General features: G+C 45.2%; 1 protein-coding gene across 1 annotated transcript in view; it reads left to right on the top strand.

Annotated features, from left to right (window-relative positions):
* Positions 1–15,000, top strand: part of stab1 (stabilin 1) — a 102,200-nt gene that overhangs the window by 39,985 nt on the left and 47,215 nt on the right. Inside the window, 7 exon segments of the mRNA XM_078283630.1 lie at positions 307–402; positions 611–658; positions 919–1,052; positions 4,896–5,007; positions 9,326–9,403; positions 10,866–10,967; positions 11,127–11,231. Of these exon segments, the coding sequence (XP_078139756.1) occupies positions 307–402; positions 611–658; positions 919–1,052; positions 4,896–5,007; positions 9,326–9,403; positions 10,866–10,967; positions 11,127–11,231 (675 nt within the window).

Below are 15,000 nucleotides of genomic sequence, written 5' to 3'. Positions count from 1 at the left end.
CTCTATCATAAAGACACCAGATGAACTGAAATATCCACAACATGAGTTTCAGTGTGACTTCTTCTGTGGTGTCTGCTGTGTGAACAAAGCTCCACACTGACATCTAGTGTCTCTCTGCTCTACAAAGAATCGCCAACAGAACTAGAAACGCTCTGCCGGAGCACGACGGCGTTGCTGTGGCAACACTTTGAGGCAGAAGTATTAAACGGCCTGTAGTGGTGTTCGCAGAGGAACGACAGCTGTGTCTCTGAGAGGCTTTGGTTGCCAGGCGACCAAAACAAAACCACGCCCCTTTTCTGTTGTCAGGCGAAGTGTGAGCTGAAGGAGGGAGGAAACCTCACCTGCACCTGTCCCGACGGCTACACTGGAGACGGAACCGTCTGCTACGGAACGCTGCTGGAGGTACCAGAAAATACTGACATTGTTTTAGTATAATAAACACATGGAGGTACTGTAGTTTATTAAATCATATTATATATGAAATATTAGCTCAATGTTGCAATTATACATTAGGGATATTACAATGTTGTGATATCCCTAATGTACTGTATATACTGTAAGAAACTCTGTGTGTGTGTGTGTGTGTGTGTGTGTGTGTGTGTGTGTTTAGGAGCTGGACGTGGACCCAAAGTTCTACAATTTCTATCGACTGATCCATGTAAGAACCAGACTAACTCCTCTGTTATAACACTAGTAGTTGTAGCAGTACTACTAGTATTAGTAGTAGTAGTACTAGTAGTAGCAGTATTATTATTATTATTATTATTGTTAGTAGTAGTAATCATACTGTTCCATCATCACTTCTGTCAGTGTGTTTGGGATTTGCTCTACAATAATTGGACTGGATCATGGATAATACTGAGCTCAGGTTTGTGTGTGTGTGTGTGTGTGTGTGTGTGTGTGTGTGTGTGTCATCAGAAGTACAGTGGCTCTCCTGAGGACCTGAGTGGGAACCTCACAGTGTTGGTTCCGTCCAGAGAAGCTCTGAGGAACCAGAGTTCTGCTGTGGAGACGTTCTGGACGCACCGCCACCGCCTGCCTCACTTCCTGCGGTCAGTCTGCTCCGCTGCTCAGGTGTTGCGAGGCGTTCTGTCGCCACGCTCCACCCTGCAGCGCCCAGCCTCCTGAACATTACAGACCGTAACACCTGAAACTGAAACTTAAGCCTCTGTTTGGGAACCCAGGGCGAGTCAGAGCCAGAATCAGATCAACGCACGTAGCCGTTACCGTAGCAACCGATCTGGTACAGACCTGAAATAGAAACTACTCTTGTAAAATGGTGAATTGATCTGGATGGCATCATTGTGTCATTTGGTCCAAATAAAGCTCAGATGTTTTTGGCAGACGATATCTCCTTAACTTTTCAGTTAACGCATTAACACACGTTAACGAGTAGAATCTGGTCCGTTTGTGGTATCTGGAAACAGAGGCAGAGTGAGAGCTCTCTGTTTTTTGCTCCTCTCAGGTGATAGCCATGTACACTACCTGTAGCTACAGTTAGTACACAACACAACAGCTGTGGTGTGGGAGGAGTCAGGCTTGAACCAAAAAGTATTTATTACACCAAACAGAAAGTTCAGCAGACGGCCAGAAAGACAATGTGACATCATCCAGAAAGCACCACAGTATGTTCGGCCGCCGTTTCCCAGCATCCTCCCTGGTCGTCCTCGGCGTCTGGAGAGAGAGATGAAGGGACTGGGGGTAACGCGTTATAGTAATCAGATTACTATTTTGTAGTAACAAGTAACTTAACGCGGTATTTTTTCAAATTAAGGAATCAGTTATTCGCTGTTTTCATTATCTTTTTATTTCCTTCCATAAAGTTAAAATGAAAGTCTCATGCTTCATGTCGTCGGCGGTGTTGTTGTTGTTGTTGTTGTTGTTGTTGCTGTTGTTGGCCAGTTCCCCGTTCTGACACTTAACTGGCCAGAAAATGGAGCCACATATAAACTTCAGTAACTGGAATCGCTCACATTATTTTGAAGTGATCAGAGAAAAGGGTAAAAACATCAGATATCCTGCAGGTTTTCCACTGCGTACAAACAGCTGTCGTCTGCAAAGAATAGCACTTCGGATTTAAAGAAGCATTTGCATAAAAAGCACAAATACAACGACACCTGAGGAGAAAAGCAGGTAACTTGAAATACTCTAAATAGTTACTTTTAATAAAGAGTAACTAAGTAAAGTAACTGGCTACTATTTAGTTGCAGTAACTTAGTAAAGTAACTAGTTAAGTACATTTTATACTTTAACGAAACAGCGTCTCTGCACAAACTGACGCTGTTTGACGTGTACGTGTGGTTGAAGAGTCTCTCTGTAAGTGTTGGAACCTGCACAAAAATCTCAACTTCGCGTTGAGTCTAGGCAGAGTCCCGCGCTCTGATTGGTCGATCATAGGGGCGATCAGCTGCTCCAGCTCGTCCCGTTCCTCCAGCTGCGTCGCTGTAGTGGCGTCCCTCTTTGTTTTTACCGGTGACTGTTGTCACATCTGCTTCCTGTTCCTCTCTTCTTCTATGTTTCGTTTTGGTTTTCAGGATTTCAACAACATGCTGCACATCAGCACAGAAGAAGAATCGTGCTTTACATAAATAAAAGAAAAATAAAGACATAGGTAATAAAAGATATAAAAAGCGAAAGTGCATTAAAATCACATTTAAAAAGACAAAAAGATATAAAAGATAAAGAAAAAGATAAAGATATAAAAGATTTAAAAAATATATATAAATATTACAGTGCAGATGAGTGTTGCCCTAACTTTCTTAAAAAGCCCTGGAGAACAGAAAAGTTTTAAGCTGATTTAAAAGACTCTAAAGTGGAGGCAGACCTCAGATGTTCTGGGAGTTTGTTCCAGGCCTGAGGAGCATAAAGACTAAAAGCTGCTTCTGCTCTGTTCTGACCCCGGGACAGGAAGCAGACCAGCACCTGAAGACCTGAGGGGTCTGAAGGAGATCAGAAATGTATTTTGGTCCTAAACCATTAAGTGCTTTATAAACATGCAACAGGATTTTAAACTCAATTCTTTGGCACACAGGAAGCCAGTGCAGTGATCTCAGCACTGGTCTGATGTGGTCCATGTTCTTAGTCCTGGTCTGATGTGGTCCATGTCCTGGTGGTTCATGTCCTGGTTCGAACCCTGGCAGCAGCATTCTGGATGAGCTGCAGTTGTCTAATCGTTACAGTAGTCAAGCCTGCTAAAAATAAATGCATAAATGAGCTTTTTGAGGTCCTGAAGGACATGAAGGCTGAGTCTGGATGGAAGGACGAAACAGAGATTTGTCCTGGTCTGGTTCAGACTCCTGAGTCGTCCCTCCACTCTTCAGATGTGGTCGAGTGATTCAGAGAGTCTGGTGTTGCTCTATTCAACGCGATTTCTTGATCGGAAAAACGATCGGGCCAATCGGCGCCTTTGTGGGCGGGACTAAAGTTTTTCATTGGTGTTTCGGCTGAATAATATTTGTTGTAAAAGACGATATTTTTGTCAAAGTTAGTAAACCCGCCCAGCATCAGTGTGACTGAAGTGACATCAGGATACTTCAGTCACTACTGATTGGATCAGATACGTCGGTCACTAGTGATCGGTTCAGAATCTGAACCGATGTCAGAATCTGAACCGATCACTAGTGACTGATGTGGTTCAGAAGTGGTTCAGTGGTTCAGAAGTGGTTCCGTGGTTCAGAAGTGGTTCAGAAGTGGTTCAGTGGTTCAGAAGTGGTTCCTTGGTTCAGAAGTGGTTCAGAAGTGGTTCTGTGGTTCAGAAGTGGTTCAGAAGTGGTTCCGTGGTTCAGAAGTGGTTCAGAAGTGGTTCTGTGGTTCAGAAGTGGTTCAGAAGTGGTTCAGAAGTGGTTCCGTGGTTAAGTGGTTCAGTGGTTCAGAAGTGGTTCAGAAGTGGTTCTGTGGTTCAGAAGTGGTTCAGAAGTGGTTCAGTGGTTCAGAAGTGGTTCAGAAGTGGTTCTGTGGTTCAGAAGTGGTTCAGAAGTGGTTCAGTGGTTCAGAAGTGGTTCAGAAGTGGTTCTGTGGTTCAGAAGTGGTTCAGAAGTGGTTCTGTGGTTCAGAAATGGTTCAGAAATGGTTCAGAAGTGGTTCCGTGGTTCAGTGGTTCAGAAGTGGTTCAGTGGTTCAGAAGTGGTTCAGAAGTGGTTCTGTGGTTCAGAAGTGGTTCAGAAGTGGTTCAGAAGTGGTTCAGTGGTTCAGAAGTGGTTCAGAAGTGGTTCTGTGGTTCAGAAGTGGTTCAGAAGTGGTTCAGTGGTTCAGAAGTGGTTCAGAAGTGGTTCTGTGGTTCAGAAGTGGTTCAGAAGTGGTTCTGTGGTTCAGAAATGGTTCAGAAATGGTTCAGAAGTGGTTCCGTGGTTCAGTGGTTCAGAAGTGGTTCAGAAGTGGTTCAGTGGTTCAGAAGTGGTTCAGAAGTGGTTCTGTGGTTCAGAAGTGGTTCAGAAGTGGTTCAGAAGTGGTTCTGTGGTTCAGAAGTGGTTCTGTGATTCAGAAGTGGTTCAGAAGTGGTTCTGTGGTTCAGAAGTGGTTCAGAAGTGGTTCCGTGGTTCAGTGGTTCAGAAGTGCTTCTGTGGTTCAGAAATGGTTCAGAAATGGTTCAGAAGTGGTTCAGTGGTTCAGAAGTGGTTCAGAAGTGGTTCAGTGGATCAGAAGTGGTTCAGGTTAGTTCAGATACATCAGTCTCTAGTGATCGGTTCGGGGGAAATCAGCCCCCCCCCACACACACAGAAAACGACGAGGAAATCTCAGCTGGATGATGGAGTGGAACCAGAACTAGATTTATCCAGATTAGTTCTGGATTTAAACATCGTCCAGCAGTTCAGGAAGTGAGACGACACGTTCTTCTTTGTTTGTGTTAAACTGTGAAACCAGCTGTACCCATTTCCTGTCGCTCTTCCTGGTTGCAGAGCCCACTTCCTGCCGGGGATCTACTCTATAGAAGATCTGGACCGACTGGTGGGCCGCAGGCTGCCCTCCCTCCACCCCCCCACACACTGGGAGGTCAGCAACAGCAGCGGCGTAAGTCTGAACATTTACATTATATTTACAACAGTGGGATTGATGTCATGTCAGAAGAAGAAGAAGAAGAAGAAGAAGAATGGGACGGCCAATCATTGCTGCGACTTGGAAGTGTTCCTGTGTTTTGAATGAATTTAAAATCAACCGTAAACCAACTGCAGCAGATACCAGCCACTTTCCTTCAGTTGATTGTATTGTTCAGTTCAAGTTGAAGCTCAGTGTCTTTACTGTCCCGGGGGAAGTCGGTCACGCAGTCCGGTAAACACAAAGGTAAAAATGACACGGAACAAAACCGAACACGTAAAAAACATAAAAACATATACGCTTCAGAACCCCTGAGATGAGATCAGTTATCGTTCATGAAACAGTCCAGTGCAAAAATGCAGAAGATCCTGTGAATATAACTGATAATTTAGATTTTTATCATCCTGGACTGTCGACTCGCTGCCACAGTTTGACGGCGGAGTGGAAACTATCAGAAAATCTCACACACAATTGCTGGATCCCCAATATTAGAAGTAGGAAGAGGGTGAAAGGTCAGAGGTCACAGAGGTCTCCTGACTGAGACAGAAAACCTGTTCAAGAATTCAAGTTGAGAGGAATTTAAGTATAAAAGTGATGTCAGTTTGATTTTCAGCAGAAAGTCGAGGAGGAGGATGGAGAGAGATACAACTGCGGTTCAGTCTGTGAGTTTCATGTCCTGGACTGTCTGATTATAATAATAATAATAATAATAACAATAATAATAACAATAATCAACTTTATTTATATAGCACTTTTTTAAAACAAAGTGTTACAAAGTGCTTTCCAAACAGTTAAATTAAATAAATACACTGAGTACATAGAACAGAAGACAAGAGATAAAAAAATGAAACCAGACGTGAAGTAAAATTAAGATAAAATAAAATAAAGTTAAATAAAATAAAGTTAAATAAGAATATAAGGAGACAGACAGGGTTACAAACTGAGATAAAAAAAAATAGGACATAAAAAACAAATGAAACCAGACATGAGGATAAACTGAAAATTTAAATATAAGGAAAACGACAGGATTAGGATCAGGGATAAAAATAAATAAAATGGCACATAAAAGAACATTGTAAGAACGCTGTGTGCCTTAAAGACATGAAGACAGAGTGAAGACAGGATGAAGACAGAGTGAAGACAGGATGAAGACAGGATGAAGACAGAGTGAAGACAGGATGAAGACAGGATGAAGACAGAGTGAAGACAGGATGAAGACAGAGTGAAGACAGGATGAAGACAGAGTGAAGACAGGATGAAGACAGGATGAAGACAGAGTGAAGACAGGATGAAGACAGGATGAAGACAGGATGAAGACAGGATGAAGACAGAGTGAAGACAGAGTGAAGACAGGATGAAGACAGGATGAAGACAGGATGAAGACAGAGTGAAGACAGGATGAAGACAGGATGAAGACAGAGTGAAGACAGGATGAAGACAGGATGAAGACAGAGTGAAGACAGGGTGAAGACAGGATGAAGACAGGATGAAGACAGGATGAAGACAGGATGAAGACAGAGTGAAGACAGAGTGAAGACAGGATGAAGACAGGGTGAAGACAGGATGAAGACAGGATGAAGACAGAGTGAAGACAGGATGAAGACAGGATGAAGACAGAGTGAAGACAGAGTGAAGACAGGATGAAGACAGGGTGAAGACAGGATGAAGACAGGATGAAGACAGGATGAAGACAGAGTGAAGACAGGGTGAAGACAGGATGAAGACAGAGTGAAGACAGGGTGAAGACAGGATGAAGACAGAGTGAAGACAGGATGAAGACAGGGTGAAGACAGGATGAAGACAGGATGAAGACAGGGTGAAGACAGGATGAAGACAGAGTGAAGACAGGATGAAGACAGGATGAAGACAGGATGAAGACAGGGTGAAGACAGGATGAAGACAGAGTGAAGACAGGATGAAGACAGAGTGAAGACAGGATGAAGACAGGATGAAGACAGGATGAAGACAGAGTGAAGACAGGATGAAGACAGGATGAAGACACAGTGAAGACAGGATGAAGACAGGATGAAGACAGAGTGAAGACAGGATGAAGACAGAGTGAAGACAGGATGAAGACAGGATGAAGACAGGATGAAGACACAGTGAAGACAGGATGAAGACAGGATGAAGACAGAGTGAAGACAGGATGAAGACAGGATGAAGACACAGTGAAGACAGGATGAAGACAGGATGAAGACAGAGTGAAGACAGAGTGAAGACAGGATGAAGACAGAGTGAAGACAGGATGAAGACAGGATGAAGACAGAGTGAAGACAGGATGAAGACAGGATGAAGACACAGTGAAGACAGGATGAAGACAGGATGAAGACAGAGTGAAGACAGAGTGAAGACAGGATGAAGACAGAGTGAAGACAGGATGAAGACAGGATGAAGACAGGATGAAGACAGGGTGAAGACAGGATGAAGACAGGATGAAGACAGAGTGAAGACAGGATGAAGACAGAGTGAAGACAGGATGAAGACAGGATGAAGACAGAGTGAAGATAGGATGAAGACAGAGTGAAGACAGAGTGAAGACAGAGTGAAGACAGGATGAAGACAGGATGAAGACAGAGTGAAGATAGGATGAAGACAGAGTGAAGACACAGTGAAGACAGGATGAAGACAGGGTGAAGACAGGATGAAGACAGAGTGAAGACAGGATGAAGACAGAGTGAAGACAGGATGAAGACAGGATGAAGACAGAGTGAAGACAGGATGAAGACAGAGTGAAGACAGGATGAAGACACAGTGAAGACAGGATGAAGACAGAGTGAAGACAGGATGAAGACACAGTGAAGACAGGATGAAGACAGGGTGAAGACAGGATGAAGACAGAGTGAAGACAGGATGAAGACAGAGTGAAGACAGGATGAAGACAGGATGAAGACAGAGTGAAGACAGGATGAAGACAGAGTGAAGACAGGATGAAGACACAGTGAAGACAGGATGAAGACAGAGTGAAGACAGGATGAAGACACAGTGAAGACAGGATGAAGACAGGGTGAAGACAGGATGAAGACAGAGTGAAGACAGGATGAAGACAGGATGAAGACAGAGTGAAGACAGGATGAAGACAGAGTGAAGACAGGATGAAGACACAGTGAAGACAGGATGAAGACAGAGTGAAGACAGGATGAAGACAGGATGAAGACACAGTGAAGACAGGATGAAGACACAGTGAAGACAGGATGAAGACAGAGTGAAGACACACATTTCCTTGCTTACAGCAGTCATCACATAATAAAGCTTATACTGACTTCCTGCTTGGAATGAAACTGTAGCCCCTTTCATACCAAAGCAGTGACCCGGGTTACAGGTAGAGGTGGTGAGAGGGTCTGGCCAGGTGAACCCAGTGAGGAGACCCTGGAGAAGACTTGTCGTTACAGTCTGAAAACTATTCCAGGCGGACTGTGAAGCACAGTGTGATCTATCAAGAGAAAAAAATATATATCATGCAAGGTTAGCTAGTTAATTGTAAGCACGGTACTTCAGTTTCATCAGTATCATTCAGCAACAATATTACAGTCTACTTTCTAAGCCTGTTCATTATTACATTCCATATTGAATTTATTGACAACTGGAGACCTTCCTCTCCTGTATGATTTCACACTCCATGTGGCCCCACGATGCACCGGGGACTTGTGTGGCCCTAAACAAGCATAAACTGTTTCTGGCTGAGGCCGGCTCTGGCAGGAAGTCTCACAGAATGGAAATACTCAGTTAAGAGCCAGAACCTCAGAACTGGACTGAAGTACAGAACTGGAGGAAATGGACAGAGGTACGTTCCACCTCAGACAGACAGACATGTATTTCTTTTTTTTTTTTTAAGTCCCCATGACATGAACTCCCATTACCTTTACTTCCTGGAAAACAGAGTATCTGTCATGGTGACTTCATGCTGCACCAGGAGGCGGAAATATACATTTCTAACCAATAAAACCATCAGAACGATCCCGCCCCTCCACCCCTCCCATCAAATCAAACTGCCTGTCACTCCCTGACTCATATTCCATTGGTTTAGACTTTTGAAAGTCCCGCCCCAACATCCTGTTTCAACAGGAAATGCATCAAATCCAGGAAGTAAAGATGCCATTTCATGGGGTCTCGAAGATTTTTTTTCTTTGGCATTTTCACCTTTTTTATTTAACATTTCAAAGTAGAGAGAGACAGGAAAGACTAGGAGAGAGAGGGGGAAGACAGGCCGGACTCGAACCCAGGTCGCCACGGTGACATGTTATGATCCGCAGGACGAGTCAGACGTGTGTTTGAAGTGTTGTTTGTCTTCTTCCAGCTGATCCACATAGGAAACGCCTCCATCCTCACCGCCAACCTGCCTGCAGCCAACGGCTACATCCACATCATCGACCGGGTGAGATGCGGTCTGCAGCCCAGACATGCAGCCTAGACCTGCAGCCGCCCTGCAGCCCAGACCTGCAGCCCAGACCTGCAGCCCAGACCTGCAGCCCAGACCTGCAGCCCAGACCTGCACCTGTTTATCACACCACTGATTTCATCTTGTCTCCAGACCTATCAGCTTCTTTCATGATATTTTCAGTCAAATTCTCTCTCTGCACTGGCAGATAATCTGCTGGTTTCAGTAAATTTCACTTGATTCATGCCAATATGACTTCTTTCAAGAAATCTGGGAACAAGAAACTTTCTCCAAGACAATTTCACTTTTACCAAGTAAATGTCCTGAAACAAGTTACATTCTCCTGGAAAAAAAGTCTAATTTGTTGAAACTGGTAAAATTATCTGTCAGTGCAGTGAGATGATTTCACTAAAACAATCATGAAATAAGCTGATAGGTCTGGAGACAAGAGAAACTCACTGGACAGCTGGTCATTTTTTGCAGTGTGTGACAGTCTCTCCTCTTGTGAAATGTGTTGTTTTCACAAGATGTGGGTTTTTGTTTTTTGGGGAGAAAAATCAATAATCAGAATTTTCCACTTATATTTTGTGAGTTCAAAATTGATCGATTAATTTCTCGCTCATCTGCCACAGGAAAATATCTTCCAGTCATTTCCATTCACATCAGAGGTGGAGACCCGAGTCACATGACTTGGACTCGAGTCACAGTTTTAATAGCTTGAGACTTGACTTGACTTGGGTTCTGGTGACTTGGGACTTGACTCTGACTTGTACTTTGATGACTTGAAAAGGTTTCTAAAGTCTTGACTTGAGATCTTGTGTTTGTGTAAATGACTTAGATTGAAAGTGATGAGATTTGTTCCAGCGGACGACTGAATTTAAATTCTGTTTTCTGAATTTGTATGGAATGATTGAATTTATTGAAGTTGAAACTGATTATAGAAATCAAACTCATGATGCTCTTACCAAGTTTTTATCCTATTAAAACCATATTGCATTGAAAAGTCCTAGATATTTAGTTTTCTTTAAGATATTAAATTGATACTGGACTCTTGATTTGTTCTGACTTGACTAGCTGTTCTACATTTAGACTTGAGACTCGACTTGGGACTCGAGCAAAGCTGACTTGGTCCCACCTCTGATTCACATTGAACTTTAGGTATTCAGCTGGCTCTTATCCAGATGTTCTAAATGAAAGACAGAGTGTAAGTTTCTCCAGACTGTTCAGCTGTCAGTCTTCAGTCTTTGTGAATTTCACCACAAATAATCAAAAGGAACAGTGACAAAAAAAACAAAAAAAAAAGTTTTTTGTGGATAAAATGAAACTAAATGAAAGTGCAAACTTCTGTAATTCACTTCATTTGTATTGAACTTTTTTAAAACAGAGTTTAGAAAATGCTTTAACACATAAAATCAAAAACGCCTGTTTGTTTGTTTGTTTGTTTGGTGGGTGTGGTCAGATTCTGGCTCCGCCCCTCTCAGACCTTCCCCCCACCCCCCCCATCCTGATGGACTTCCTGAACTCCTCCTCCAACTTTACTCTGTTCAGACAATATGCACTGGTAAGATCTATCTATCTATCTATCTATCTATCTATCTATCTGTCTACCTGTCTGTCTGTCTGTCTGTCTGTCTGTCTGCCTATCTGTCTGTCTGTCAAAACTCCACCTAGTAATTTAGTTTTTTTTCAGGCTTGTGTGTGTGTGTGTGTGTTTCCTCAGATGTACAACCTGTCGGAGGAGTTGAGTGTGTTTGATTTCACCCTGCTGCTGCCGACAGACGAGGCCATCAGGCAGCACCTCACCAAGACTAACTCCACCCAGCTGGTAGGTCCTGACAGGTCAAACATGCTAACTCCACCCAGCTGCTGCAGTCAGCGTGTTCAGAATAAGATATCATGCCAGAGGTGTGACCGAGTCAACTTTGCTCGAGTCCCAAGTCAGTCTCAAGTCTTGAGGCACAAGTCTCAAGTCAAGTCTCAAGTCTAAATGTAGATTACCAAGTCAAGTCAGAACAAATCAAGAGTCCAGTATCAATTTAATATCTTAAAGAAAACTAAATATCTAGGACTTTTCAATGCAATATGGTTTTAATAGGATAAAAACTTGGTAAGAGCATCATGAGTTTGATTTCTATAATCAGTTTCAACTTCAATAAATTCAATCATTCCATACAAATTCAGAAAACAGAATTTAAATTCAGTCGTCCGCTGGAACAAATCTCATCACTTTCAATCTAAGTCATTTACACAAACACAAGATCTCAAGTCAAGACTTTAGAAACCTTTTCAAGTCATCAAAGTACAAGTCAGAGTCAAGTCCCAAGTCACCAGAACCCAAGTCAAGTCAAGTCTCAAGCAATTAAAACTGACTCGAGTCCACGTCATGTGACTCGAGTCCCCGCCTCTGTATGACACCACGGCTGAAACAGCTTTAGAAACTGTTCTGGACTGATATGAGGAAGATATTTCTCAGAGCGGCAGCAGCAGCTATCTGAAGGTGAACAGGAAGGAGACCGGACCAAGCACATTCTGACAATATATATAAAAAACGAGTGTCTCACTTTTTTTCGCCTATTTACAATTAATGACAAACGTATTATTTTCTTTGTTCTGTTAGTTTCCTCCGACCGGATTTCGGTGTTCCACTTGTTCAGACTGAAAGGTTTAATAAACATAAAGAAAGAGATTCACTTCAAAACAATTCAGCAGCAGGACTAGTTTTTTATATATAGTCAGAATCTGCTTTGTCGGCGTTCCTTTATGTGCTAGAAGTGATTTTCAGACTGTTCCTCCAGACAACGGCAGTGAATGGAGAGAGAAAAAAACACAATTCTCCAGTCTGCTCTACCGGAGCAACAGATCACAGAATCACTGATTTGGGGGTTTTATCATGGAGGAAGAGACACAACAAGACTCTACCAGAGGAACACAGAGCTTTAACTCAGGCTTTCAACAGCTCTACGAAACCAAACCCTTTAATTTTATCCCTGAAATGTCCTTAATTTCTCATTACATAAACATTAATTATCCATTAAATATAGCAGCTTTAATAAAGTAAGGTTAGTATCATGGGTTTATAAGGGATTTATTCATGGGTTCATTCACAGAGACGCTAGAAATTAAGGGATTTTTCATGTCTTTTGTGCAGGTTTACAGGTTATTAAGTGGAAATTAATGGAAAATCCCTGTCTCCCTGAATTTTACATTAAATCAGGAAGTAAGGAGTCAAGATTAAGGGGAGTTTAAGGAGCAGCAGTTTCCACTTGGTTTCACTCTCTCCTACATGTTATCTCTCCTCCTCTCCTCTCCTCTCCTCTCCTCTCCTCTCTCCTCTCTCCTCTCCTCTCCTCTCCTCTCTCCTCTCCTCTCCTCTCCTCTCTCCTCTCCTCTCCTCTCCTCTCCTCTCTCCTCTCCTCTCCCCTCTCCTCTCCTCTCCTCTCCTCTCCTCTCTCCTCTCCTCTCCTCTCCTCTCCTCTCCTCTCCTCTCCTCTCCTCTCTCCTCTCCCCTCTCCTCTCCTCTCCTCTCCTCTCTCCTCTCCTCCTCTCCTCTCCTCTCCTCTCCTCTCCTCTCTCCTCTCCTCTCTCCTCTCCTCTCCCCTCTCTCCTCTCTCCTCTCCTCTCTCCTCTCTCCTCTCCTCTCTCCTCTCCTCTCTCCTCTCCTCTCCCCTCTCTCCTCTCTCCTCTCCTCTCCTCTCCTCTCCTCTCCTCTCCTCTCCTCTCCCCTCTCTCCTCTCTCCTCTCCTCTCTCCTCTCTCCTCTCCTCTCCTCTCTCCTCTCCTCTCCTCTCCTCTCCTCTCTCCTCTCCTCTCCTCTCCTCTCCTCTCCTCTCCTCTCTCCTCTCCTCTCCTCTCCTCTCCTCTCTCCTCTCCCCTCTCCTCTCCTCTCCTCTCCTCTCCTCTCTCCTCTCCTCCTCTCCTCTCCTCTCCTCTCCTCTCTCCTCTCCTCTCTCCTCTCCTCTCCCCTCTCTCCTCTCTCCTCTCCTCTCTCCTCTCCTCTCCTCTCTCCTCTCCTCTCTCCTCTCCTCTCCCCTCTCTCCTCTCTCCTCTCCTCTCCTCTCCTCTCCTCTCCTCTCCTCTCCTCTCTCCTCTCCCCTCTCCTCTCCTCTCCTCTCCTCTCTCCTCCTCTCCTCTCCTCTCCTCTCCTCTCTCCTCTCCTCTCTCCTCTCCTCTCCCCTCTCTCCTCTCTCCTCTCCTCTCTCCTCTCCTCTCCTCTCCTCTCCTCTCCCCTCTCCTCTCCTCTCTCCTCTCCTCTCCCCTCTCTCCTCTCTCCTCTCCTCTCCTCTCCTCTCCCCTCTCCTCTCCTCTCCTCTCCTCTCTCCTCTCCTCTCCCCTCTCCTCTCCTCTCCTCTCCTCTCCTCTCCTCTCCTCTCCTCTCTCCTCTCCTCTCCTCTCCCCTCTCCTCTCCTCTCCTCTCCTCTCCTCTCCTCTCCTCTCCTCTCTCCTCTCCTCTCTCCTCTCCTCTCCCCTCTCTCCTCTCTCCCCTCTCTCATCTCCTCTCCTCTCCTCTCCTCTCTCCTCTCCTCTCCTCTCCTCTCCTCTCCTCTCCTCTCTCCTCTCCTCTCCTCTCCTCTCTCCTCTCCTCTCCTCTCCCCTCTCTCCTCTCTCCTCTCCTCTCTCCTCTCCCCTCTCTCCTCTCCTCTCCTCTCCTCTCCTCTCTCCTCTCCTCTCCTCTCCTCTCCTCTCCTCTCCTCTCCTCTCCTCTCTCCTCTCCTCTCCTCTCCTCTCCTCTCCTCTCTCCTCCTCTCCTCTCCTCTCCTCCTCCTCTCTCCTCTCCTCTCTCTCCTCTCTCCTCTCCTCTCTCCTCTCTCCTCTCCTCTCCTCTCTCCTCTCCTCTCTCCTCCTCTCCTCTCCTCTCCTCTCTCCTCCTCTCCTCTCCTCTCCTCTCCTCTCCTCTCCTCTCCTCTCTCCTCTCCTCTCCTCTCCTCTCCTCTCCCCTCTCTCCTCTCTCCTCTCCTCTCTCCTCTCCCCTCTCTCCTCTCCTCTCCTCTCCTCTCCTCTCTCCTCTCCTCTCCTCTCCTCTCCTCTCCTCTCCTCTCCTCTCTCCTCTCCTCTCCTCTCCTCTCCTCTCCTCTCCTCTCTCCTCCTCTCCTCTCCTCTCCTCCTCCTCTCTCCTCTCCTCTCTCTCCTCTCTCCTCTCCTCTCTCCTCTCTCCTCTCCTCTCCTCTCTCCTCTCCTCTCTCCTCTCCTCTCTCCTCCTCTCCTCTCCTCTCCTCTCCTCTCCTCTCCTCTCTCCTCTCCTCTCCTCTCCTCTCCTCTCCTCTCCTCTCTCCTCCTCTCCTCTCCTCTCCTCCTCCTCTCTCCTCTCCTCTCTCTCCTCTCTCCTCTCCTCTCTCCTCTCTCCTCTCCTCTCCTCTCCTCTCCTCTCCTCTCCTCTCTCCTCTCCTCTCTCCTCCTCTCCTCTCCTCTCCTCCTCTGTCCTCAGACACACTCCTCTCCTTGAGTTATTGCAGATCTGCAGACTGTTGACTCTTTCAGAAATCAGCTGAAGCCTCTTCTGTTCAGACCGGCCTTCGTTTACCTCTGTGTGTGTAACTCCGTGTTTTTATGTTTTATTGTTTTTTTACTGTTTCCGCGTTGCACCGCGTTTCTCACAAC

Source organism: Centroberyx gerrardi, chromosome 5, assembly GCF_048128805.1.
Source record: "Centroberyx gerrardi isolate f3 chromosome 5, fCenGer3.hap1.cur.20231027, whole genome shotgun sequence".
Classification (NCBI taxonomy): Eukaryota; Metazoa; Chordata; class Actinopteri; order Beryciformes; family Berycidae; genus Centroberyx; species Centroberyx gerrardi.
The sequence above is the reverse complement of the archived record's forward strand: the minus strand, read 5'-3'. Positions and strand labels throughout refer to the sequence as shown.